Genomic DNA, 25,641 nt, shown 5'->3' with positions numbered 1-25,641 from the left:
TGGACCAATGTTGCAGCAGAGCTGTCATAGCTGCATTGCAAACAATGGATGTCACTGTTGCACACCGAGCATTTTCTGGGGCTGCATGCAAGGAACCTCACTATTGAATGTTAAATTCTGCAAGAGACAAAATATAAAGGGTTGATGGTGAATCACAATCACCTCTGCATACTAAATGAGACCAAAAGCACGCTAAAAATTCAAACAAATCTCTATCTTATCAAAATATATTTTTGGAAGAATGTAATGCAATTCATTTCATTCTCTGGATTTTTTTCCAAATTAATATGATCAAAGTGCAGACCAAAGAGACATAAATAAATCTTTTGGTTATTTTAGTACATACAGTTTCCAAGGGCCTCGACACGGAGTAAAGATTGCGGAATACCAAGGGGTGGCCCTTCAATGAGACTGTTTATGAGAAAGGAAATGAACTTCGGGATTTTAAACAATCCCTTAAAGTCTTTTAGTGCAATTTTAATTTTATTTAACGCTCAATATATTTACTTTGGAAATCTGCAATATTCCCCCCATCCACAGATTCCCATACTGTACAATGTGCAAATCTAAATGTCCTGTAAACATTACAAAAAGACATGAATCAGCAAACTCTTTTCATTTATAATGAGGATGGCTGATTCATCATTGTATTGTTGCTTTCAGTTTCTTGATCAATGTTCAATTCATTTCCTTCTCCCTTTGTAATCTACTTCACGGAATCAACTTATTCCCTGACATGTCCAATTAGTGATGTTTGGGGGGAACATATTTTGTCTCCGGGATGCCTGGCATCTGTTGGTTTTTCATGTTGAATGTTAACATGGCTATAATCCAAGATCCTCACCGACAAGAGAAGAAAGAGACTTCTTCCCATAGTCTCTGCAAACTATGAACATTGCCTCCGGATAACTTGGAAACATGCTCTCATTATACCTGGTCTTTATCACTTCTTTCCAAATGTTCCCTAACGGCAGCAGGTAATGTGTTTAACAGAATCTCTTCCACCACAAGGCCCCCTTGTTTTAAGCTACATTGGCTTAGTTCCTCAGGCAAGAACTCCAACTGGTTTCCTAAAAGTTCAAGGTATACAAGGTTCACCAGATCACCCACCAGAGGAGGTAAGACTGTCAGGCTGTTTCTCCCCACAAGCAGTGTTCGCAGGCTCTTGCACAGAAATAGTCCATTTGGTAATGCTTCCAACTGTAAAAGAACATCAAATTTCAAATGAATCATGGGGCTGCCACTGTAGGACATATGCTACATACATGAAAATCAAACAAAAACTGGCAGATGCTGGAAATCTGAAATAAACACAGTAAACACTCAGGAGGTAAGGCAGCATCTGTGGAAGGAGAAACAGAATTAACGTTTCAGTTTGGAGACTCTTCACCAGAACTGGGAAAGAGAGATAGAAAAGGTGGATTTACGTTGCAGAGGAGGTGGGGATCGGTATCAGAAAAGACCATTTCTTTGTAGGTCATCTATTTATGATATGGGCTCAGTTTTTCTGTCTATTAGTATAACCTGACCCTCTGGTTATGTCCCACAGATCTGCGATTAGCAACACATAGTACAGGCAAAGAAGCATAATCACCCTCTAAAAGCCTCATTGGCCCCAAAGGGCCTCAATCTATCACAGATGATAAGATAAGATATCTTTATTAGTCACATGTACATCGAAACACACAGTGAAATGCATCTTTTTACGTAGAGTGTTCTGGGGGCAGCCCGCAAGTGTCGCCACGCTTCCGGCGCCAATATAGCATACCCACAACTTCCTAACCCGTACATCTTTGGAATGTGGGAGGAAACCGGAGCACCTGGAGGAAACCCATGCGGACACGGGGAGAACGTACAAACTCCTTACAGACAGTGGCCGGAATTGAACCTGGGTCGCTGGCGCTGTAATTGGTATTGGTATTGGTTTATTATTGTCACTTGTACCGAGGTACAGTGAAAAACTTGTCTTGCATACCGATCATACATATCAATTCAGTGCAGTTACATTGAGTTAGTACAGAGTGCATTGAGGTAGTACAGGTAAAAACAATAACAGTACAGGGTAAAGTGACACAGCTACAAAGAAAGTGCAGTGCAATAAGGTGCAAGGTCACAACAAGGTAGACCGTGAGGTCAGAATCCATCTCATCGTATAAGGGAACCATTCAATAGTCTTATCACAGAGGGTAGAAGCTGTCCTTAAGTCTGGTGGTATATGCCTTCAGGCTCCTGTATCTTCTACCCGATGGAAGAGGAGAGAAGAGTGAATGACCTGGGTGGGTGGGGTCTTTGATTATGCTGGCTGCTTCATCAAGACAGCGAGAGGTAAAGACAAAGTCCAAGAAGGGGAGGCTGGTGTCCGTAATGCTCTGGGCTGTGTCCACAACTCTCTGCAGTTCCTTGAGGTCCTGGGCAGAGCAGTTGCCATACCAAGCTGTGATACATCCAGATAGGATGCTTTCTATGGTGCATCGATAAAAGCTGGTGAGAGTCAAAGGGGACAAACCAAATTTCTTTAGCCTCCTAAGGAAGTAGAGGTGCTTGTGAGCTTTCTTGGCCGTGGCATCTACGTGATTTGACCAGCGCAGGCTGTTGGTGATGTTCACTCCTAGGAACTTGAAGCTCTCAACCCTCTTGACCTCAGCACCATTGATGTAGACAGGTGCATGTACACCGCCCCCTTTCCTGAAGCCAATGACCAGCTCTTTCATTTTGTTGATATTGAGGGAAAGGTTGTTGTCATGACACCATTCCACTAAGCTCTCTATCTCCTTCCTGTACTCCAACTCATCGCCATTTGAGATATGGCCTACAATTACGCTAACCACTACAGTACCATGCCTGCCCCTTTTGTCTCAGCTATCCCTTCTAACACTTTCTCTGCAACTTAAATCTACTCTTTTTTAAATCTCTCATTCCCAGTTCTGATGAAGGGCCTCTGACCTGAAGTGTTAACTCTGTTTCTGTTCCCACAGTTGCTGCCTGACCTGCTGAGTGTTTCCAGCATTTTATTTCACTGCATGCATCATTAAATCATTGAATTGTTATAGCACAGGAGGCCATTTGATCCATTGAGACAATGCTGGCTCCTAATAGAACAATCCTTTCACCCTATTCGCCCTTCTGCACTGTCACAATGAGGCCCAACATAAGTTTGAGGATCAACGCCTCATCTTCCACCTGAGCATGTCACAGCCTTTCGGACCCAACAGAGTTAATGTAGAAGACCCTTCATCAGAAATGGAAAAGAGAGAAAACAAGTTAGTTTTAAGTTGAGGAGAAGGTGAAGAGGAATGGATAGGACAGTGGGAATATATCTGATGGTGGGAATAAGACATTGATGACATAAATTGATTGATAGATTAATAATGGATGTCAGCGGGAGATAACTTGAACAACAATAGCGTCTGTCCTTTTACCTCTTCTCACCATCCAGAGATCCAAACAATATTTCCAGGTGAACATAGAATAGCACAGCCCCTTCAGCCCACTATGTTGTGCCAAACGAATTAAATTAGTAATCAAGTGCCCAAATAAACTAATCTCTTCTGCCTACTCAATGTCCATATCCCTCCATTTCCTGTATATTCATGTGCCTATCTAAGAGCCTCTTGAATGCCTCTATTGTATTTGCCTCCACCACCACTCCAGGCAGTGCATTCCAGGCACCCACCACTCATTGTGTAAAAAAACTTGCCCCGCACATCTCCTCTGAACTTCCCCCTCTCACCTTAAATGCATGCCCTCTGGTATCAGACATTTCAACCCTGAGAAAAAGATACTGGCTGTCTACCCTGTCTCTGCCTCTCATAATCTTATAAACCTCTATCAGATCTCCCCTCAGCCTCCGCTGTTCCAGAGAAAACAACCCAAGTTTGTCCAGCCTCTCCTTATAGCACATGCCCTCTAATCCAGGCAGCATCCTGGTAAACCTCTTCTGCACCCTCTCCAAAGTCTCCATATCCTTCCTGTAATGAGGTGACCAGAATTGAATGCAATATTGCAGATGCGGCCTAACTAGAGTTTTATTTATAAAGCTGCAACATTACTTCCCTGACTCTTGAACTCAGTTCTTCGACAAATAAAGGCAAGAATGCCATATGCCTTCTTTACCATCCGATCAACCTGCGTAACCTCTTTCAGGGAGCTATGGACTTGGACCCCAAGATCCTTCTGCTCATCAACACTGTTAAGAGTCTTGCCATTAATAGTGTACTGTCCCTTTATATTTGACCTCCCAAAGTGCAACACTTCACATTTGGATGGGTTAAACTCCATCTGCCATTTCTCCGCCCAGATCTATATCCTGCTCTATCCTTTGGCTGTCTTCTATGGGGAGAAGCAGTGATTCACTTTGTAGTTCTGATGCACTGTACTCCGTGTTCCCAATGTCATCTCGTCTACATTGGCAATACCAAACGCAGATTGGGTGACTGCCTTGCAGTGTCCCTGCATTCAGTCCTCAGGGCTGACTCAGCTTCCCACTGACTGCCACTTTAGTTCTCCATCCCACCCCCACTCTTCCACATTACCTCTGTTTCCCTTTCCACAGATGCTGCCTGACCTGCAGAGTGTTTCCAGCATTTAATTCAGCTTTCCAGCAGCTGCAGTTTATGATTTTCATGCGCTAATCTAACCTTGTATCTGAAATCCCTCATCTCTGAAACCATTCCAGCAAACCTTTTCTTGACCCTCCATTACATCCTTCCTAAAGTTGGGTGACCTGGCTGCAGTACGTAACCTCTATAAAATGCACTGTATTTACTTACCTCATCTACTAAGTAACTACAGTGCATTTTCCAGATGGCATGCACTGCAGCCAGGGTTTAGCCATGGTAGTGGGAAGCTTTATCTAGGACAGTGAAGAAATGTCAATCATGTGGTCTGTTTTGTCCTGGATGGTGTCTAGCTTCTTGAGAGCTGTTAGAGGTGCACTCAATCCAAGCAAGTGGATTCTATCACCATCCTAGTGCATTGTAGGTGATAGAAAATGGAGGTGAGCCATTCACCACAGGTTACCTGATCTCTGACCTGTCCTTTCATATTAGATACTGGAAAAAGATGAAAAATGGTTTTAACAAGTGTGTAGAATGGAGAATAACATCCATGCCAGTGTATTTCAGCCTGTTAAAAGATATCACTGCCTGGGTGTACATTTGGCTGAGCAAATCACCAACTCACAGCGTGATACAGCAAAGAAGGAGGTTACTTGGCCTATTTTGCCTGGGCCAGGTATTCAATTATTACCACTTCCCTGCTCTGCTTTCATTTAAAATCAGGCAGTTTCTGTAACAGAAGGTCGATCCATATCGTTGGTTTATGCCGGGACAACAAATTGCAAATCCACTTCAATGTTTTTTGCACATATCCATTTCCTGCTACGGCTGTCACACCACAGAAGTCAGTGATGGAGGTATCTGTATGCCATGCTTTCATGGAAAACCGTTCATGTTTTACAAAATCAAAGTTGATAAATTTCCACCGCACAGGTTATGAAATGTCAAATACTAGCAAAATTTTTTTTTCTGTTTAAGTATGGGTTCATTTCACAATTATTAAATCAATTCTAACTTCAGAGTCCTGCAGTATTTTGAACTGTCTCCAAGAAATTCTGGCAAGAAGTTAAGAAACCGATGTGAACCATTGAAAAAACTTCAGTGTAGCATGTTGTTTACCAATTCCAGGGCCCCATGGGACCGACGTTCCCATCTCAGCACAAATTGGGACAAAGGATGCCCAAGAAACCTAATCTGTAGCTCAGGAAATTGGAGTCCAAGCATTCACTGAATAAATCGTAGGTTCCTGGCAACCTATAATTGTACAAAACGCTAGAGGTATTCCAGAAAAAAGATACAGGCGCTTGAAAAGAGAAACACACTTGCTGAGAAGAATACCAGGAAATAATGAGAAAAGTCAATGCTTAAGCAACATTGTGTTTTATGTCAAATCATTCTGTCAGCAGTCAGTTCTAGTTTATTGCCTGGTTCTTGTTCTGGGTGGAGATTCAAACTCAGCTGCTTTTCCAATGAAAGAGCATATTCATCACTGCGAAGTTCATTTAAAGAGGCAGATGTTACCAACATGAAACGTTTGCATTACCCTGGAAATATGAATGATAGTCAAGTCATCTTCTTTGCTTCAAGAAGCAAGGGGAACAACAAAGGCAAATATTTTTGTTTTCCCGAAAGCACGTGCCACCAGGCTCAAGGACAGCTTCTATCCCGCTGTTACAAGACTATTGAATAGTTACCTAGTATGATAAGATGTACTCTTGACTTTATAATCTACCTCATTATAACCTTGCACCTCATTGCCTATCTGCACAGCACTTTCTCTGTAACTGTAACACTTTATTCTGCATTCTGTTATTATTTTCCCTTATACTACCTCAATGCACTGTGCAATGAATTGATCTGTATGAACAGTATGCAAGACAAGTTTTTCATTGTTCCTTGGTACATGTGACAATAATAAACTCATTCCAATTCCAAACCTATAGACAGGAATTACGAATAATGGAGTTAAATCAACAGAAGGGTGCCATAAAGAAATTGTCACTAGTTAGAAAGGAGGATAAAGGGCCATTTAATAATAATTATTTCTTGCTCATGACTCAGTCAGTTCTTATGCTGTGGGGTATTTTCAATTTGATGTGACATACCACAAAATCCGTGGCATGATGCTTAGCTCCTAAAATGTTTCCAAGTCCCTTCTTGGTCTTGCCGCTCTCTGTCTCTGGGATCACAACCTGCCCATAACCCACAGAGATATCTATGTTCCTCCAATTCTAGCCAAGTGGTCTCTCCTGAATTTAATTGTGGCCATGTGTTCAGCTGCAAAGCCCAAAGGTTCTGGAGTTCCCTCCCTAAAACTCTCTGGCTCTCTACACCTAATGCATTAAGTTGCAGTACATATGCATCAACATGGAGTAGTGGTTTACTTACAATGTAGTATACTTAAACTATATATATACTGTGTCTTCAAGATAGACTGCTTGTTCCAGGCATTGCCATTGTAATACAGGTACACCACATGACTCTACTGGGCAATGGGATCACAGTATGACTCTGTAATTACACTACACATCTTAGCACTTTCACTCTAACAAACTTCTACAGATGTACTGTTGAAGGTATCCTGACTGGTTGTATCATAGTGAGGTACGGCAATTCGAATGTGCAGGAAGAAAAAAACTGCAGAGTAGTGGGCGCTGCCCAATACATCACTGGCACATCTCTCCCCACCATTGGTAGTATCTACATGAGGCACTACCTCAAGAAGGCAACATCCATCATCAAAGATCCCCACCATCCAGGGCATGCTATCTTCTCGCAGCTACCATCGGACAGGAGGTACAGAAGACTGAAGTCCCACACCACCAGGTTCAAGAACAGCTACTTCCCTTCAACCATTCGGTTCTTGAACCAACCTGCACAACCCTAATCACTGCCTCAGTACAGCAACACTATGACCATTTTGCATTACGAAGGACTTTATTTTTTTGTTCTAAATGTGTTCTTTCTTGTATAATTTTATTTAATTTATGTTATTAATTTATGTTTCTCTTGTGAATGTTGTGTAGCTGATGCTGTGTGCCTGTGATGCTGCCACAAGCTTTTCATCCCACTTGTGCAGACATGTGCTTGTACATACGACAATAAACTTGACTTTGACTTTGTCCTTTCAACAGTGAGATGCTTATCAACTTACACATTTAATGAATGTATAAATCCTAACTATTAATCAGTTTTTGGGGCATTTTCTTGATTCTGGATGTGAACTCCAAGTTGGTTGTGTCTCCTTGTCAGACCTGTTTGGACTTTGTCCTTCAGTCCCTGGAGTCTGCATCGGATCCAACTCAGGCACAACTTCATGATCGAGGGGTTCACCAGCCAGACTTGTTTCATGTCCAGCAGAGATCATTTCATCTACATGAGCACATTAGATTTTGTCAGCAAGTATCCCTTGTTTCTGCAACTTGTGTGAGCTTGACATGCTGGGGGTGAAGGAACACAAGAACACTCAATTGCCTGCTTTCTGAATAGTGTCATGGTGACACTTTTGACTCATGTGAAGTATTAGTGAATCACTGAGTTCTTAGCCTTTAATAAAACCCATTGCAAGATGTACAGACTTGTACACATGAGAAAAGGGGCAGTCAAAATGTGTTTATTTATTCAAAGGCCTTTCACAAACTTTCTACAAAAGATTGTTGCAACCCAGAGAGCAGATAGTCACATGGCACAATCATTAAATGTTTGTTAGCCTTAAAGTGATAATCATCATTCACAACCATTATTCTCATACTGCAGATGAATTGCTTGTATTCAACTCTAGAACCCAAGGGGATCTGAGGGGATGGTTTTTACACAGAGAGTGGTTGAGAAAGATCCTCATCAAGAGCTCCACAGGTGTAAAACTGGGGTAGTGTGCAGAGTTATTACATATTTTGGCAAGAAATTGGCCAGCTAATGTTTCATTTAGGTTAGGTTTGACGTTCCCTGCAACATTTGCTTCCTGAGTCATTCTTAATATTATGACTGATCCACTTGAAGCCAAATGATATAAAGGATTGAGAGGGAACTGGATATGATCTGTTCCAAGAGTAAAGGATCTGAGCAGTAAAACTGATTGAATTTTTGATTCCAAAAATGATTCTGAGTGCATCTTTCTCAATTGTGCTTATCCCTTGAGGGTGCAAGAAACAAAAGTAGTGGGATACTCTTGCCCGTCATTCATCACATGGCTTTTCATTGCACCTACTCCATAGCTTGATCCACACATTAAATTTCAACTCATGCCCATTCTTGTAATGAAAGAGGAGAGGTTCACTTGCTAATCTTGCGTTCTTTATTTGCACTAGGTTGCACCTTGCTCTACATCCATTTTACATCCTTCTTCAACAAGTAATGCAGCGGTGCAAGCATATTCACAATCTATGGAAGGAGTTAGAGTCACAGTCATAGAGTCATAGGTTCATACAGCACAGAAACGGGCTCTTCACCCCGCCACATCCTTGCTGACACTTTTGTTCGTCTACACTAATCCCACTTTCCTGGACTAGATCCTTTCTTTTCATGGTTTGCCTATTTAAGTGCCTATTGAAATGGCTCTTAAATATAGTGATTGTACCGGACTCCACCTCCTCCTCTGGAAGCACATTGCAGATATCAACCACTCTTCGTGTAAAAACTTTCCCCTCAAATCTCCTTTAAAAGTCCTTGCTGTCACCTTAAACCTGTGCCCGGCTGTTTTTGATACCCCTACTAAAGGAAAACAATTCTGACTATTGACCCTATCTATGCCTCCTATAATTTTATATACCACTATCATGTTACCCCTCAGCCTTCTTCTTTCCAGGGAAAACAAACTCAGGCTATCTATTCTGTCCCTATAACTAAAGACCTCCAATCCAGGCAACATCCTGGTGAATCTCCTCTGCACTCTCTCCAGTGCAACCACTTCCTTCCTATAGTGTGGCGATCAGACTGCACACAATACTCCAAGTTTGGTCTAACCAGTGTTTTGTAAAGTTGCAACATAATGTCCTGACTTTTATATTCTGTGCCTTGACATATGAATGCAAGCATGCCATATGCTTTCTTCACCACCCTATCTAACAATGTTGCCACTTTCAGGGAACTAGGGAGTTGAACTCCAAGGTCCCTCTGTTCACCAATGTTCCTTAGTGCCCTACCATTTAATGTAAGTGTCCCACCCCTACTTGACTTCACAAAATGCATCCCCTTGCACTTGTCAGGCGTAAATTCCATCCACCAACACTCCGCCAAACTTTCCATCTGAACTATACCCTGCTGTAGCCTTAGACAACTTTCCTCATTATCCACAACACCACCAACTTTTGTGTCATCTGCAGACTTACTAATCATACCTCCTACCTTTACACCCAAATCATTATTATAGATAGATAGATAGATAGATAGATAGATAGATAGATAGATAGATAGATAGATAGATAGATAGATAGATAGATAGATAGATAGATAGATAGATAGATAGATATCTTTATTAGGCACATGTACATTGAAATACACAGTGAAATGCAACTTTTTTGCAGAGAGTGTTCTGGGGGCAGCCCGCAAGTGTCGCCACGCTTCCAGCACCAAAATAGCGTGCCCACAACTTCCTAATGTTTCTTTTTGGAACATGGGAGGAAACCGGAGCACCGGGAAGAAACCCACGCAAACACGGGGAGAACGTACAAACTCCTTACAGACAGTGACCAGAATTGAACCTGGGTCGCTGGCGCTGTAATAGCATTACGCTAACCGCTACACTGCATGTGACAAATAACAATGGTCCCAGCACCAATCCTTGCAGTGTACCTCTGGTCACAGACTTCCAATCAGAAAAGCATCCTTTCGCCAAACCAATTTCGGATCCAATTAGTCAGCTTACATTGCTTCCTTTGTACTTTAACCTTCTGGACCAGACTATTATGCGGGACCTTATCAACTGCCTTTGACAATTTTGCAAATTCCTGCACCATCCCCAGGAATGACTCTGTTATATTTTCAGACTTTAACATTTTGGTGAAGACCTCTGCTTTATCCTTCACTGGATGTCGTACTCAATCAACAATGTTCAAACCAAGGCCCACCAGTCTGTGTTGTAAAACACACACTTATTTTGCTTCATCTTCACATATTCTCATGAACACTTCAGAAGGTTTTCTTCCTCCATGCCTATGCTTACACAATCAATGATCTACTCACAAAATGTTATCCATCATGGTGCAACAAAATCTTGGGTATGGACTGCAATTTATTATGGTTTTCATTCCCTGTGTTGTCTCCACCCCTTTCCCCAGCTCTTCAATGTAAAATACGCTCATCTCCTCACTCCATTTCTGATGATAGGCCATTGATCGGATCGTTAACTCTCCTTCTCCCTCCGCAGTTGCTGCTTGACCTGCTGAGTATCTCCAGATTTTCCGTTTCGTCCCTGTTCCTCATTGCCTGTATGAACTTCCAACCTGTGAAATCTTCATTTCTAACTTCATTTCAGATTTACTGAAATAGCCTTTGCAGCTTGTCTTAGCCTTGGGACAGCAGACTGCCAAAAAGTGACTTTTTGCCACAGTTCTCTGTGAACTGCAGCTAAACCAATCGTTTGTGGTGGATGAAATGCTCGAGCATTCTAGGATGCCTATTCCATTGGCACAGTAACTGACATACAGGTCTTGTCCACTCAAGTGCACTAACTCATCAGCCAGTCCATCATGTAAGGCACCATCTAAAAAGACACCAAGATTGCAATGCAAGGATAAGGTCCCACTAATGTACTCACTCATTACCTCACCCTGCTTCTGGGGGAGTTTATAGTTTTTGGCTATTTACAATTCCTTCATATTAAAGTAAACTTCCAGGTTCTGCACAAATAAACAGTAAATAATCTCCTTGCATATTTTGATAAGATTTGTTAAACATACCAAATGCTTCTAGCTCAATCTCCAAAAGAGATATTAGAACATAGAACATAGAACAGTACAGCATAGAACAGGCCCCTTCGGCCCACAATGTTGTGCTGATGTAACTAATCCCTCCTAGCTACAGATTGCCCATATCCCTCCATTTTCCTCTCATTCATGTGCCCATCCAAGCCCCTCTTAAAAGCTACAATGAATTTGCCTGCACCACCCTATCAGGTAACACATCCCAGGCATCCACCACTCTCTGAGTAAAAAATTTACCCCTCACATCTGTTCTGAACCTACCCCCTCTCACCTTAAATGCATGCCTCTGGTATTGGATCACTCAATAATGGGAAAAAGATATCACTTGTCCACCCTATCTATGCCCCTCATAATTTTATACACTTCCCACAGATCAGCTTCCACTGCTCCAGAGAAAAGAGCCCAAGTTTGTCCAACCTCTACTGATAGCATATGCCTTCTAATCCAGGCAGCATCCTAGTAAACCTCCTCTTAAAGCCTCGACATCCTTCCTATAGTGAGGTGACCAGAATTGCACACAGTACTCTAAATGCGGCCTAACCAGAGTTCTTTAGAGATGCATCATAACTTCTTGACTCCTATCCTCGGTACCTCGATTAATGAAAGCAAGCATTCCATAAGCCTTCTTAACCACTTTTGCTTTCTTACATCACACCTAACAACATTTTGGGCTCTGTTTATATCACTTGCTCTTTCAAACTCCATGATACTATTTTGCTTAAAAAAATGTTCATTCATTCACTACACAACCTGAATGGTTCTCAAGTTCATTCAAGTATGCCTTGGCTCTTGATATACCCAGGGGAGAAGCCACCTTGTCCTGCTCCTATTCAACAGTGACATGCCTAAATTTGGTGCATGTGATAGTCCAGAGATGCAGTCAAAGGCCTTAAACAAACGGTTTCCACACATGTAGTCATGGGAAAACATGACAAATCAGTCTGTGCGACAGACTCAGTTAAAATTTGCCAAGTGAGTCATCGATGTTTTCAACAATCTCAAAGAAAAACTGGGATCACATTCTCTTCACCAATTTGTAATGTCTTTATAAATAAATGAATGCATATCAACAAGAGAGTGGTTTATTTGAAAGGCTGAACACTTAGCCTCTAGACACGTTGAGTCTTTCCTGTTTCTGCTACAGACTGCTTGCTCCATTCATTGTTGTATTGTTCTAAAGCAGGCATCACACATGTAAACAGCATCACAGTTTGAACCTGTTTATTTTCTCCTTTAAGAAGCTACTTAAAACCTTACTCTTTGTTGAAACTTTTGATCAGACAGCAGCAAACAATCTGCTGGAAGAACTCAGCAGGTTGAGCAGCATCTGTGGGAGGAAAAGAACTGCTGGCGTTTCGGTTCAAAACTCTGCATCAGGATTCAACAGGACTAAACTTTCGATCAGGGCTCCTTTTGCAGTTCTGCACCAGTTTTTTTTGTGTGAAGCTACTTAACATTAACATAATAAATTCAGTTGACCTGTCATGGACACCAGTGATAAAGTTCTGTGAGAAATGCCAGTCCATGGGGCCAGTGAAATGAACTTTACTGGTCAACAGAAACAGGTCTTCAGTTGTAAACTCGATCAGAGACTGATTCTCTTAACTACAGCCTACTTGAGTGACATATCGCACAGCTTCAGTACTAATACAAAAATTTGAGGGCTGAATTGCATTCTGGTACAGGGGCCAACAATCAATAGATAAATGGAGAGCTAGAGATTGTCACAAAATGTTTGAAGGGAGAAATTAACGACCCTTTCAATGTATTTGTTTTTGACAATAACAATACCTCATTGTAGCTGCCTGGATAACCTCTTTAAGTATGTGAAAAAGTTACACCTTTGTCCTAGTGAGTCATCGGAGTGTAGTCAACATGTACAGAGTGGACACGTTGACCAGTTTTTCCTATAAAGACGAGCATGATCACAATTAAAAGGTAACCCCTAATGCTGGATCATATTTCTATTCCAATTACTGCACCAGTTCTTTGTCCTACAGTTATATTTCATAGATCAATGCTTAGTTGCACTGTGTAGGCAGGTTGCATAGAGGTTACAGGATGAATAGCTAAGTCAAAGGATGAATCACCTTTAGTAGTTCAGTTTGTGATGCAGGTTGTGAAAACTGAGGTGAGTTCACAAACAGGAGTCTCCAAGTTTTCAGGCAGAGAGTTTAGAACATAGAACTGTACAACATAGTACAGGCCCTTCGGCCCATGACGTTGTGCCGACCTATATAAACACCTAATCCTTGATCAATTTAACCTTTCCCTCCTACCAGCCCATAGCCTTCCATTTTTCTTATATCCATGTGCCTATCTAAGAGTCTTTTAAACGTCCCTATTGTATCAGCCTCTAACACCATCCTTGGCAGTGTGTTCCAGGCACCCACGACTCTCTGTGTAAAAAACCTACCTCTGACATCTCCCCTAGATTGTCCTCCTCTGACCATAAACTGATGTCCTCTGGTATTGGCCATTGCCACCCTAGGGAAAAGGTGCTGGCTGTCCACTCTGTCTATGCCCCTCATAATCTTATACATCTCTATCAAGCCGCCTCTCATCCTACGTCACTCCAAAGAGAAAAGCCCTCAATCTTTCCTCATAAGACATGTTCTCTAATCCTGGCTGCATCCTGGTAAATCTCCTCTGCACCATCTCTAAAGCTTCCACGTCCTTCCTCTAGTGAGGCAACCAGAACTGAACACAATTTTCTAAGTGTGGTCTAACGAGGGTTTTATAGAGCTGCAACATTACCTCTGTGCTCTTGAACTCAATCTCCCGACTAATGAAGGCCAGCAGACCGTATGCCTTCTTAACCACCCTATCAACTTGCGTGGCAACTTTGAGGGATCTGTGGACTTGGATGCCAAGATCCCTCTGTTCCTCCACACTGCTATGAATCCTGCCATTAACCTTGTACTTCATCTTCAAGTTCATTCTTCCAAAGTTTCTTTTGCATTAACAGGCAATATGCAGGAGACAGATGTATGTTTTGTGCAAAGGCTACGGCTTCAATATTCAACCACACAAAGACCACGTATTGTTGGTTGTGGTGGCGAGAAGTTGCAGTGAAGAGAGCCTCCAGGTAGGGGAGAGTTGGGTTGTCAGTCAGTGAATGGGATTGTGAATTCACGGGTTGAGCTAAGGCATATGAAGGTGTGGCTATCGGATGCTTTGGATGGTCAAGGTCACAACTGAATATCTGGATTGGGAACAAAACATGGTGGCGGGGATTTTTAGGGTCAGAGTTGGGCTGTGAAAGGGTGAGGTGTAGGATGTATGGATCCAAGGGAGCATGGTATACCCATTTAACAGGCATACAGGCCATTGATAAGAACATATTCAAAGTATTAACATAGAACATAGAACAGTACAGCACAGAACAGGCCTGAGTGTGTACATTGTATTTAAGCTCAAGATTATTGTCATAGGCATAATACCCATGGTATAAATGCCATGACAATTAGCTTTTTGCCGCAGCAGGACAGTACATCACAGTATGTACAGTATTGCTCCACTTATGGTTCAAAAATAAGGGGTCACCCATTTAAATCAAAGATAAGAGCAAATTTATTCTTTCAGATGGTCCTGGGTCTTTGGAATTCTCTTCCTCAAAGGACAGTGTAAGCAGAGTTTATTTAAATATTTTTAAGTCAGAAGTATATAGACTGGATAAACAAGACGGGGTGCAAGGTTATCACAGACAGATGGAAGTGAGGTTACAATCAGATTACCCATTACCTTAATAGGCTTGAAGGGCCAAGTGGCCTACTCCTGCTCCTAATTCATATGTTTACAAAAGGCACCAGCTTCCCAGCACTGGCTTCCCTTTAAGTATTGCTAAAGTGAGATCCACATTTGTTGTGAAGCCCCTGCTTTCCACACGAGTGGACTGCACCATCCATGCATGATGAAGGTTACTGACTTATGGGGAGGGGGAGGATGGAATACTTAGGTCTAACCATCTCCATGTGTTGGTGCAGCACATACATGGAGATCCCCAGGAATTGGACAACCTGCTCAATACACAATCTCCAACCAATACCATCAAGGCCGATTAACTGGTTACCACTCTATATGGGACCTTGTTAAGTATAGATTGCCTGTTGAATAACAATCCGACTACAAAAGTGACCTTAGAAACATAGAAACATAGAAAGTCTACAGCACAATACAGGCCCTTCGGCCCACAAAGTTGTGCCGAACATGTCCCTACCTTAGAAATTACTAGGCTTACCCATAGCCCTCTATTTTTCTATCCAAAAGTCTCTTAAAAGACTCTATCCCATCCGCCTCCACCACTGTTGCCGGCAGCCCATTCCATGTACTCAGCACTCTCTGAGTAAAAAACTTACCCCTGACATCTCCTCTGTACCTACTCCCCAGCACCTTAAACCTGTGTCCTCTTGTGGCAACCATTTCAGCCCTGGGAAAAAGCCTCTGACTATCCACATGATCAATGCCCCTTATCATCTTATACACCTCTATTAGGTCATCCTCCGTCACTCCAAGGAGAAAAGGCCGAGTTCACTCAACTTGTTTTCATAAGGCGTGCTCCCCAATCCAGGCAACATCCTTGTAATTCTCCTCTGCACCCTTTCTATGACTTCCACATCCTTCCTGTAGTGAGGTGACCAGAACTGAGCACAGTACTCCAAGTGGGGTCTGACCAGGGTCTTACAGAGCTGCAACGTTACCCCTCGGCTCCTAAATTCAATTCCACGATTGATGAAGGACAATACACCGTATGCCTTCTTCACCACAGAGTCAACCTGTGCAGCTGCTTTGAGCGTCCTATGGACTCAGACCCCAAGATCCCTCTGATCCTCCACACTGCCAAGAGTCTTACCATTAATACGATGTTCTGCCATCATATTTGACCTACCAAAATGAACCACTTCACACTTATCTGGGTTGAACTCCATCTGCCACTTCTCAGCCCAGTTTTGCATCCTACCTTGGAACACCCTGTGGACAGAAAGGATGTTATATGTGTCCATCTCCTTCAGTTGTGAGACAGTTGCACAGTGGGGATGTTGGAAGGGCAAGGCTTGGGGAAACATAGAGTGGTTGGGTGGTTGTAACACTGAACCAGTTCGCCACATGTACCTTATAAAAGACCAATTTGCATTTTCAATAGGTCTAACATCCCAAGGATCATTGCCATAGTCTCAGCCACACAGGGGCAGTCCCCGGCCACTTCCACTAGCCATTTGGGCTTAGCTCCCTGACAAGGCATTGTTTGCTTAAGACATCAGCTTGGGGTAGAGATTATGTTTCAGAGGTATGAAAGCAAGAAATCGTTGCATTTATAACCTCCCTTGACCAAAGTGCTCGGCAGCCAATGTAGTACCTTTGGAAACATGGGAGACACTGTTACAAAATAAAAATCATTGCGGCCAACTTGCCCACATCAAACTCCCACATTCAGTAATGTTAATCTGTTTTACTGATTCTGGTTTAATGATAGTATATTGGCCAGAGAATGGTCTTCTTTGAAAACGGTACCATGTGAGTTTATTTGATCCATCTAAGAGAGAAGGCAGGAATTCAGTTTATTGGGCCAGATTGTCCAACTGGCTTATGAGTGATTAGGGGAGTAACTGCTGGCATTTACCCGAATTTTAGGTCAGAAGATGGGTGCATGGGTGGAGGTGCCCTCCAGTCACTGACTTCTAAACTTCCATCACTTCAATAAACCAGCTCTTCACCGTGTTGTTATATTAGTGGCAAAGAAGCCATCTGCCTTTGCGTCAGTGGATAGTTCTACCACCAGTGGTCCAATCTCTGCCGAGATTTTCCAGTGCACTTGGACCCATGAGTGGGAAGGGGCCCGAGTGATGAGGCCTTGGGAAGAAACAGGGCGCCTGGTTCAGCTTAGGATTCCAGGAGTGGGGCAGTTTTGGGATGGTGGAGGGGTATCTGGTCTCACCAGCAGCTCCCTAAAATTAGCAAATATTGGAAACTGTTTTCCTCTTGTTAGGATTTTGTTAACGGTGATAAACCAGTAAGATTTTCTTCAAAGCAATCCACTTAAAAAAGGATTTCTTTTATATTCATTCAAGGGATGTGGGCTTTGCAGTCTGAGCAATCATTTAATTGCCCACCCCTTGTTGACATTGAGAAAGTGGTGGTGAGCTGCCTTCTTGAATCACTGCAGAGCTTGAGGTGCAGGTATATCCACAATGCTGTTTGGGAGGGAGTTCCAGGACTTTGACCCAGCGACGGTGGAGGAACAGCGATATATTTCCAAGTCAGGATGGTGTGTGGCTTGGGGGGAAACTTCCAGATGGATGGTGTCCCCATGTTTTTGCTGCCCTTATACTTCCAGCTGGTTGAGGTGGTGGGTTTGGAAGGTGCTATACAAGGAGTCTTGGTGAGTCGCTGCAGTGCATCCTGTCGATGGTAGAAAACCACTGCTACTGTGTGTTGGTGGTGGAGTGAGTGAATGGTTGTGGATGGGATCCTATCAAGTAGGCTGCAATGTCCATTGCAAAAGTTAAGGATTATTTCTAGCACTGAGGTCCAACATTGTGCTCCTGCTGTTTTGGGTTAGGGTTAGGGTCTGTGATTACTGCAACTTTGAAGGTGTTGTTCTGATTGTGTTCGACAGAAGTATTTCTTTAATTACCATCATTAAAAAAGATCAGATTAAGTCAACTCGTTGTTGTCTATGGTACTTTGTTACAGTTGCCATCAAAATAGTGCAGCTCCCTTTCATGGTACCTCTCAGGTTTCAGATGGAAACCTTACAGAGCATTCACCTAACCCTTATCAACCTTCAGTTTTCCAATGGACATTTTATGGAACTGAGGTGCACTTAAGCCAACTGCCAACATCAGATTAGATTTCCACTTCAGGTTCAATAGGTCATGAATAACCACAGTACAATTATTAGATAAAGCAAAATCATCTTAAATTTTAGTATAAATAGTTTAGTTTTACAATTCCCTCCTCCTTTCCAAACTTCTGACTGGGGAAGAAAATTAATTAAAATGCACATAAGTCATTTAGGGACAATATTGATTCAAACCAAGTTGTACATTGTGCATTTGTGAATGTAGAAAACCTACATATATTACAATAACATTTTTGTTTCCAGATGTAATAAATTATAAAGACTATTGAGTAAGTGTGGTAGAGACCCATTGAGCTTTACAAGTGGTTGAAAATTGCCCTGCTACTCCAGTCTGCCCAATCTCATTTCAGGTGGGACCCCTGTCGCCAAATGGGGTGAGAATTTTGTGATTTTAACCACCAGAAATAGTGGTCATGTGGTCTTCAGTGTGCATCAATTGGGTCTGTTATGTAGGATTCACCGATGGCACGTAGGATCACTAAGCGTTTGCCCAGTGGTGCCCAATGTAGTTGTAACTAGGGTAAGATGGAAGGTAAATTAACAACTATGGTATAGCTACTTCTATACTGTAAATGACAGGATATTAAAGAGGATCAGATACACTCATACAGACCTCTCTGGATGCGTCACGGCTTGGTATGGCAGTGGCTCTGCCCATGACCCCGCAAGAAACTGCAGAGAGTTGTGGATACAGCTCAACACATCAGGGAAACCAGCCTCCCCCTCCATGGACTCTGTCTATACTTCCCGCTGCCTCAGTAAAGCAGCCGGCATAATCAAAGACCCCACCCATCCCGGGCATTCTCTCTTCTCTCCTTTCCCATCAGGCAGAAGATGCAAAAGCCTGAAAGCACATGCCACCAGGCTCAAGGACAGCTTCTACCCCGCTGTTATAAGAATATTGAATGGTTCCCTAGTATGATAAGATGGACTCTTGACTTCACAATCTACCTCGTTCTGACCTTGCACCTTGCTGTAGACAAGTAATGTAGACCGTAATGTCTGCACTGCACTTTTTCTGTACTGTAACACTTTATTCTGCACTCTGTTAGTTTTACCTTGTACTACCTGAATGCACTGTTTTAATGAATTGATCTGTATGAATGGTATGCAAGATAAGCTTTTCACTGTAGTTTGGTACATGTAACAATAATAAACCAATTTACCAATTTACCAATAACTATCAGCTGATTTACTCACATTATTGTTGGAGACATTAAGGTACTGAAGATGTATCAGTTCACTGATCTTATCACCAATTGTAGTCAGGTGATTATTGCTGAAGTCCAAGTACCGTAACTTGCTGCATAAAAAAAGCTGTGTCGGAATGGTTTCTATTCTGTTATTATTAAGGTAAAGTTGCTCCAGGTTTGATAATGTTCCAATTTGCAACGGTATGTACGCTATTGCATTGTGCCAAAGCTTAAGGCACGAGAGCCATTTCAAATGCTGGAAACTAATAATTTCTTCTATGGTCTTCAACCTGTTGCCTTTCAGATCAATTTCACGTAAATTATATAGGCTAAAAATGGAATGCGGAATGCGTTCAAGGTCACAGTTATGAAGTTCAAGGTGCGTGAGACTTATCATATTCTTCAATGTATTGAACACAGTTAGTTTGGTTCCTTCATTATCAATGCACAGTTTGTTTAAGAGGAGCCCTGTGCCCGTGACAACTGCTGGAATGTGAGGAAGACTGTTTTTCATGTATAGAACTTTTAATTTCTTTAGGTTCTCAAGACCACTCAGAGACACAAAGTTGTTCTTTTCCATCTTTAAGTTACCTGTTAAATGAAGCTCTGTCAGATTCTTTAGAGTAAATATCCAACGTGGAGCTTTATCCATATCAGTGAACTTGATATGCAATGTTTGCAGGTTTTCAGCTAAACAATTCAATGCCTGTGGGTCCACAATGGTGGGTGTGTGGTAAAGGTGCAACTCTTTGAGGTTAGTCAGCTGAGACATTGCTGCTTGAAATTTGGCTTCTGTTATGAGTTCCAGTTTAAGTACTTCAAGCTCTTTCAGTTCAAAGACAGCGTCAGGAAGTCCACTTATCATGAACATGGACAACTCTACTTTGTCCTGAGAGTTTTTCTGCAGCTTATACCTTAACCTTTCTGCAGTCCACTCCAAGTTCAGGTTAATCTGTTTCAGCTTGTTTTCACTGACTTCCGAGAGGAAGACTGAGAACCGCTTTGAATAAAGGGGATCGTACTGATCAGAGAGGTGAAGGATGAAAGCAAAGTCATTTATAATGTCTGGAATGTCCCTGTAGCTACTTTCCTCTCGCACAGTTTCGAAAGAATATTGCTTCAGTGAACGTCTGAGCATCCAATACAGACTGTAGACACTAAGCAGTCCGTGTACTCCAACCAGTATTGCATAAAAAGATGCCAAGAGCTTGAATATGGTTGCCAAAGAATGAACACAGTGATACTGCCTATATCCTGTAAACATCTCTATGTCAACCTTGCAATTGAGATCAAATTTCATCTCAATAACATAATAGGGAGTATACGTAATGATAACAATGAAAAGGAGGACCTTGATTACAATCTGTCGCATGTACAGTTTGTAGATGATGTCCTTTTCTTCAACATGTCCTTTGAACTTCTTCACCTTTTCGAACATAGCCTTCGCTTGTTCTCCTTCCTTCTGGTCCAGGATGGTTCTCTCACCCGTGTCCGCCGGATTAGGCTCCACCCTGCTCTGCGCAGTCTTGGCGGCAGCCTCGCCGGCTACAGAGGACAAGGACGTCTTGGTCATCACCTTGGACTTGCGGTAAGACTGCTTCTCGCCGCCGATCTCCACCGCCTCAGACAGGGCCCGAGTGGTCCAGGGAGAGTCGAAGCACTTGTGAAGGATGGTGATGAAATGCTCGAGCCTGGAGCTGGTGCTGGGGTACTTGAACCAGAAGTTGCTGCAGATTAAGAACATAAGTGTCTGCCAGAGCACCAGGTAAGGGAAGAACTTGGAGAACCAGTGAAGCTGATTCTCGTAACACACAGCATCAATGAAGGCATACTGCTGCCTGTCAAGAAGGTTTTTAATCCCACTCAGAGGAGGAAAGCTTCCATTTGGATTCCTTGATGCATTATTCATGTACCAAGGGGGTTTGCAATGGTTGTCAACAACCACTTTGCAAGGAAGGCAAAGCATTTTGTTCTGAGCAATCTGAAGAGTTCCACCCAGCAGTGCAATCAGGAGCATCACCATGCAGATGTAGTGGCTGAAGACATCCCACCATGGCTTTAGTATGCGATAAGCAGTCTGAGGATCAGTCAACCATTTGAACTCAGTAACTGTAAACATCTCTGCAGCCTGTGGAGAAGGAGGGGTGGGTGGGGTATAAGCGGAAAGAAAAAAAAATTACTTCAAAGTCATACTTTGTTGTCACCAGCAGTTGCCAGCAGTCAAGCGTTGGCTTTATGTCAGGAATGCAAGGGCTCAGATCCCACTGCTGGTTTGATATTCAGACACTATTTACCCTCTTTATTACTGGGCTGTGTCTCTGGGTAATTTAAATTGACAGCATTGAGTTATTACAGGAACCTGGGTGTGTTGCATCTATTAAGGTAATGTTGCCAATTAAGATTCCCTTGGATAATTAAAATTCAGTTTTCCAGGAAAGCAACTAGGTTTTTTTTCCAAAGCCTGTAAACATACTTACAGTTATAGAACATGGAACATTACAGCACAGTACAGGCCCTTCGGCCCCCAATGTTGTGCCGACATTTTATCCTGCTCTATGATCTATCTAACTCTTCCCTCCCACTTAGCCCTCCATTTTTCTATCATTCATGTGCCTATCTAAGAGTCTTTTAAATGTCCCTAATGTTTCTGCCCCCACAACCCCTGCTGGCAGTGTGTTCCACACACCCACCACTCTCTGTGTAAAAAACTTACCTCTGACATCCCCCTTATATCTTCTTTCAATCACCCTAAAATTATGCCCCCTCGTGTTAGCCATTGTCACCCTGGGAAAAGGTCTCTGACTGTCCACTCGATCTATGCCTCTTATCATCTTGTACACCTCTTTCAAGTCACCCCTCATTCTCTTTCTCTCCAGAGAGAAAAGTCCTAGCTCGCTCATCCTATCCTTAAAGGGGAGAATAAGATATGGGATTAATGTAGAATTGGTTAAGTGAGTTGTTGATGGTCAGTATAGACTCATGGGCTGAATGGCCTTCTTCCGTGCCATATAACTGTATGCCTTTATGACTCTTAAAGGTTAACCTCAGGCATATCAGTGTGTGTGATATTCACACACCACTGTGAATATTTAGCACGTTTGAAGGGGTATCAATCAAACATGTTGCTTTGGCCTGGATAGTGCTGAGCTTTTTGAGTGTTGATGGATCTGCACTCATGCAGGCAAGTGGAGTGCTTTCCATCACACCCTTGATTTGTGATTTGGTGGTAGAGGGATGTCAGGAGCCGAGATCCCCAGCCTCCCACCTTCTCTGTTAGATCCAGTTACGTTTCTGGTCAACGTTGATAAGCTAAAATGAGGAAGGGTGGGAAGAGGCTCTGGAGGGTATTGACTGGCTAAACTGGACATTAGATTTCAATGTGGGAGAACTTTGTATTTGCTTTCCAACCCTAAACAGATGTGAGAGTAGCAGCAGTCCATTGTACCTGCCTCTGAACATTGAACTGCAGAGACTTCAATGGGACTGAATATCAGGAAGGGAGTATGATGCAACCATTGTTTTTGCATGTGTTTAATGAAGGCGAATTTCTACCCTATATGATTCTAGAGGTATTTAAGTCCTATTCCACCTTTATAATAATGCATATACTTTGGGGTCAAGATGCACTGAATTATATCAACATTTAGCCCCTGCTTTAGCCCCCTGCTCTACTCTCTATGCAGACATGAGTGTGTGGCTAAGCACAGCTCCAATGCCATCTTCAAATTCGCCGATGACACTACTGTTGTTGGACGAATCAGAGGTGGCAATGAGTCAGCTTACTGGAATGAGATAGGACACCTGGTTGAGTGGTTCCATAACAACAACCTCACGCTCGACGTCAGCAAAGCTAAAGAGCTGATTGTTGACTTCAGGAAAGGGAAGGAGGGTGAACGTGTGCCAGTTTACATTGGGGGATCGGCGGTGGAGACAGTCAGCAGCTTTAAGTTCCTGGGTGTTAACATATCAGATGACCTGTCCTGGGCCCAGCACATAGATGCAATCATAAGGAAAGCACACCGGCGCCTCTACTTTCTTAGGAGGTTGAGGAGGTTCGGCTTGTCACTGAACACTCTAACAAACTTCCACAAATGTACTTTTGAAAGTATCCTGACTGGTTGCATCATGATCTGGTATGGCAATTCGAATGCACAGGAATGTAAGAAGCTGCGGAGAGTCGTGGACTCAGCCCAATATATCACGGGCACATCCCTCCCCACCATCGGTAGTATCTACAGGAGGTGCTGCCTCAAGAAGGCAACATCTATCTTCAAAGAACCCCAGCATCCGGGCCATGCCACCTTCTCACAGCTACCATTGAGCAGGAGGTACAGAAGCCTGAAGTCCCACACCACCAGGTTCAAGAACAGCTACTTCCCTTCATCCATTTGATTCTTGAACCAACCGGCGAAACCCTAATCACCACTGCAGTTTAGCAGAACTATGACCACTTTGATCACTTTGCACTAAAATGGACTTTGCATTTTTTTGTTCTATTTGTCTTATTTGTTCTGAAAATTGTGTATAATTTATGTTTAATTTATGTTTTTCTTGTGAATCCTGCTTATCTGATGCTATGTGCCTCTGATGCTGCTGCAAGTATGTTTTTCACTGCACCTGTGCACACAGGTACTTGTGCGTGTGACAATAAACTCGACTTTAACATTTAAGATTTATCTGGTTCAGGCCTGCCAATATTGCTTGGAGAAATTGTTTTGGAATGGATCAAGGTCCTGGAGAGTAATGAAGAACAGAGGAACCTTGGCGTACAAGTACAAAGATCCTTGAAGGTGGCAGCACAAGTAGATAATGTGGATAAGAAGGTGTAGAGGACACCGGCCTTCATTAGTCAGGGCACTGAATACAAGAGCAGGGAGGTTATGCTCCAACTTTATAAAACAATGGTCAGACCTCAGCTACAGTACTGTGTGCAGTTCTGGTCACCACACTTTCAGAAGGATGTGATAACAATGGAGAGTGTGCAGTGGAGAATCACCAGGATATTGCCCGAGATGGAGCAGTTCAGTTAAGAGGAGAGACGGAAGAGTCTTTTGGTCAGTTTTCCCTGGAGTGGAGAAGGTTAAGAGGGGACATGACTGAGGTATATAAAAGTATGAGGGGTATAGATAGGGTAGACTGCAGAAAATTTTCCCTTTATCAGAGTTGAATAAAGCTAGAGGACATAGATTTAGGGTAAGGGGTTAAAGATTTAGAGGGGATTTGAGGAGGACCTTTTTCACCCAGAGAGTGATGAGTACCCGGAGTGCACTGCCCGAGAGATTGATGGAAACAGAGTTGCTGACAGCATTTAAGAAGTGTCTTGACGAGAACATAAATCACCTAGGCATTGAAGGCTATGGGCCAAGTGCTGGAAGATGGGATTGATATGGATGGGTGCAACTGATTGGAGTGGAAGTGGTGAGCCACTTTCAGGGAACTATGTACTTATGTCCCAAGGTCTCGTTGTTCAATAACACTCCCCATCACTGTGTACGTTCTGGCCTGGTTTTACTTCCCAAAATGCATTACTTTCCGCTAGTCTGAGTTAAATTCCATCAGGCATTCCCATGCCCATTTTCCCAGTCGATCTATATCTGTGACCATAGACAACCTGCTTCATTGTCCACTCTGCTACCAATTTTGATGTTGTCTGCAAACTTACTAATTATGCCAGCTATATTCTCTTCCAAATCAGGGAAGAAAATGTGGGAGCTTCCTGTGCACAAATTGGTCCAACATTTCCTACTTGCATGATGTCATCAGGTTGGCTTAACTGCCAATCGCATTGTTTGCTGCCTGTGAGAATTCTTCAATGAAGCAAAAATCACATTTAACAAACATTTTTATGAAGCAAGAAATTAGGTTGAAAGAATCAAATTAGGTCATGGCAGGAATATTACATTGCTCTTGATTGATTGTAAGATGTTTTTGGACATTTTAAAAGGGAAGTGAAAAGTGCCATATAAATGCAAATCGTTCATTTACGTACCTATAGTAAAATGATGAATCCTTGAAGATGCAAACAGTGATTCATCAGCCCTCCACAGGGTGTGTTAGATGGTACTTTGTAATCTCCAGAAATCAATGAGCTGACAGAACTTCAAGTGCTT

The 25,641-nt window shown here is 42.6% G+C and overlaps 1 protein-coding gene across 1 annotated transcript; it reads right to left on the bottom strand.

Annotated features, from left to right (window-relative positions):
* Nucleotides 1-927: 927 nt before the first annotated feature.
* Nucleotides 928-21,650, bottom strand: LOC127568434 (volume-regulated anion channel subunit LRRC8B-like). Its single transcript, XM_052012155.1, has 2 exons — nt 19,539-21,650; nt 928-1,200 (listed from the first exon to the last, which is right to left on the bottom strand). The coding sequence occupies exons 1-2, from the start codon at nt 21,648-21,650 to the stop codon at nt 928-930; spliced, it is 2,385 nt and encodes a 794-aa protein (XP_051868115.1).
* Nucleotides 21,651-25,641: the final 3,991 nt, after the last annotated feature.

Source organism: Pristis pectinata, chromosome 3 (assembly GCF_009764475.1).
Source record: "Pristis pectinata isolate sPriPec2 chromosome 3, sPriPec2.1.pri, whole genome shotgun sequence".
Lineage (NCBI taxonomy): Eukaryota > Metazoa > Chordata > Chondrichthyes > Rhinopristiformes > Pristidae > Pristis > Pristis pectinata.
The sequence above is the reverse complement of the archived record's forward strand: the minus strand, read 5'-3'. Positions and strand labels throughout refer to the sequence as shown.

Excerpts from the sequence above, each read along its gene's own strand:
- LOC127568434 (XM_052012155.1), bottom strand. The coding sequence starts at position 21,650 with ATGTTTACAGTTACTGAGTTCAAATGGTTGACTGATCCTCAGACTGCT. Across the intron at positions 1,201-19,538 it reads TTAATGTCTCCAACAATAAT|TTGGAAGCATTACCAAATGG; the intron begins GTGAGTAAATCA and ends GTTCTTTTACAG.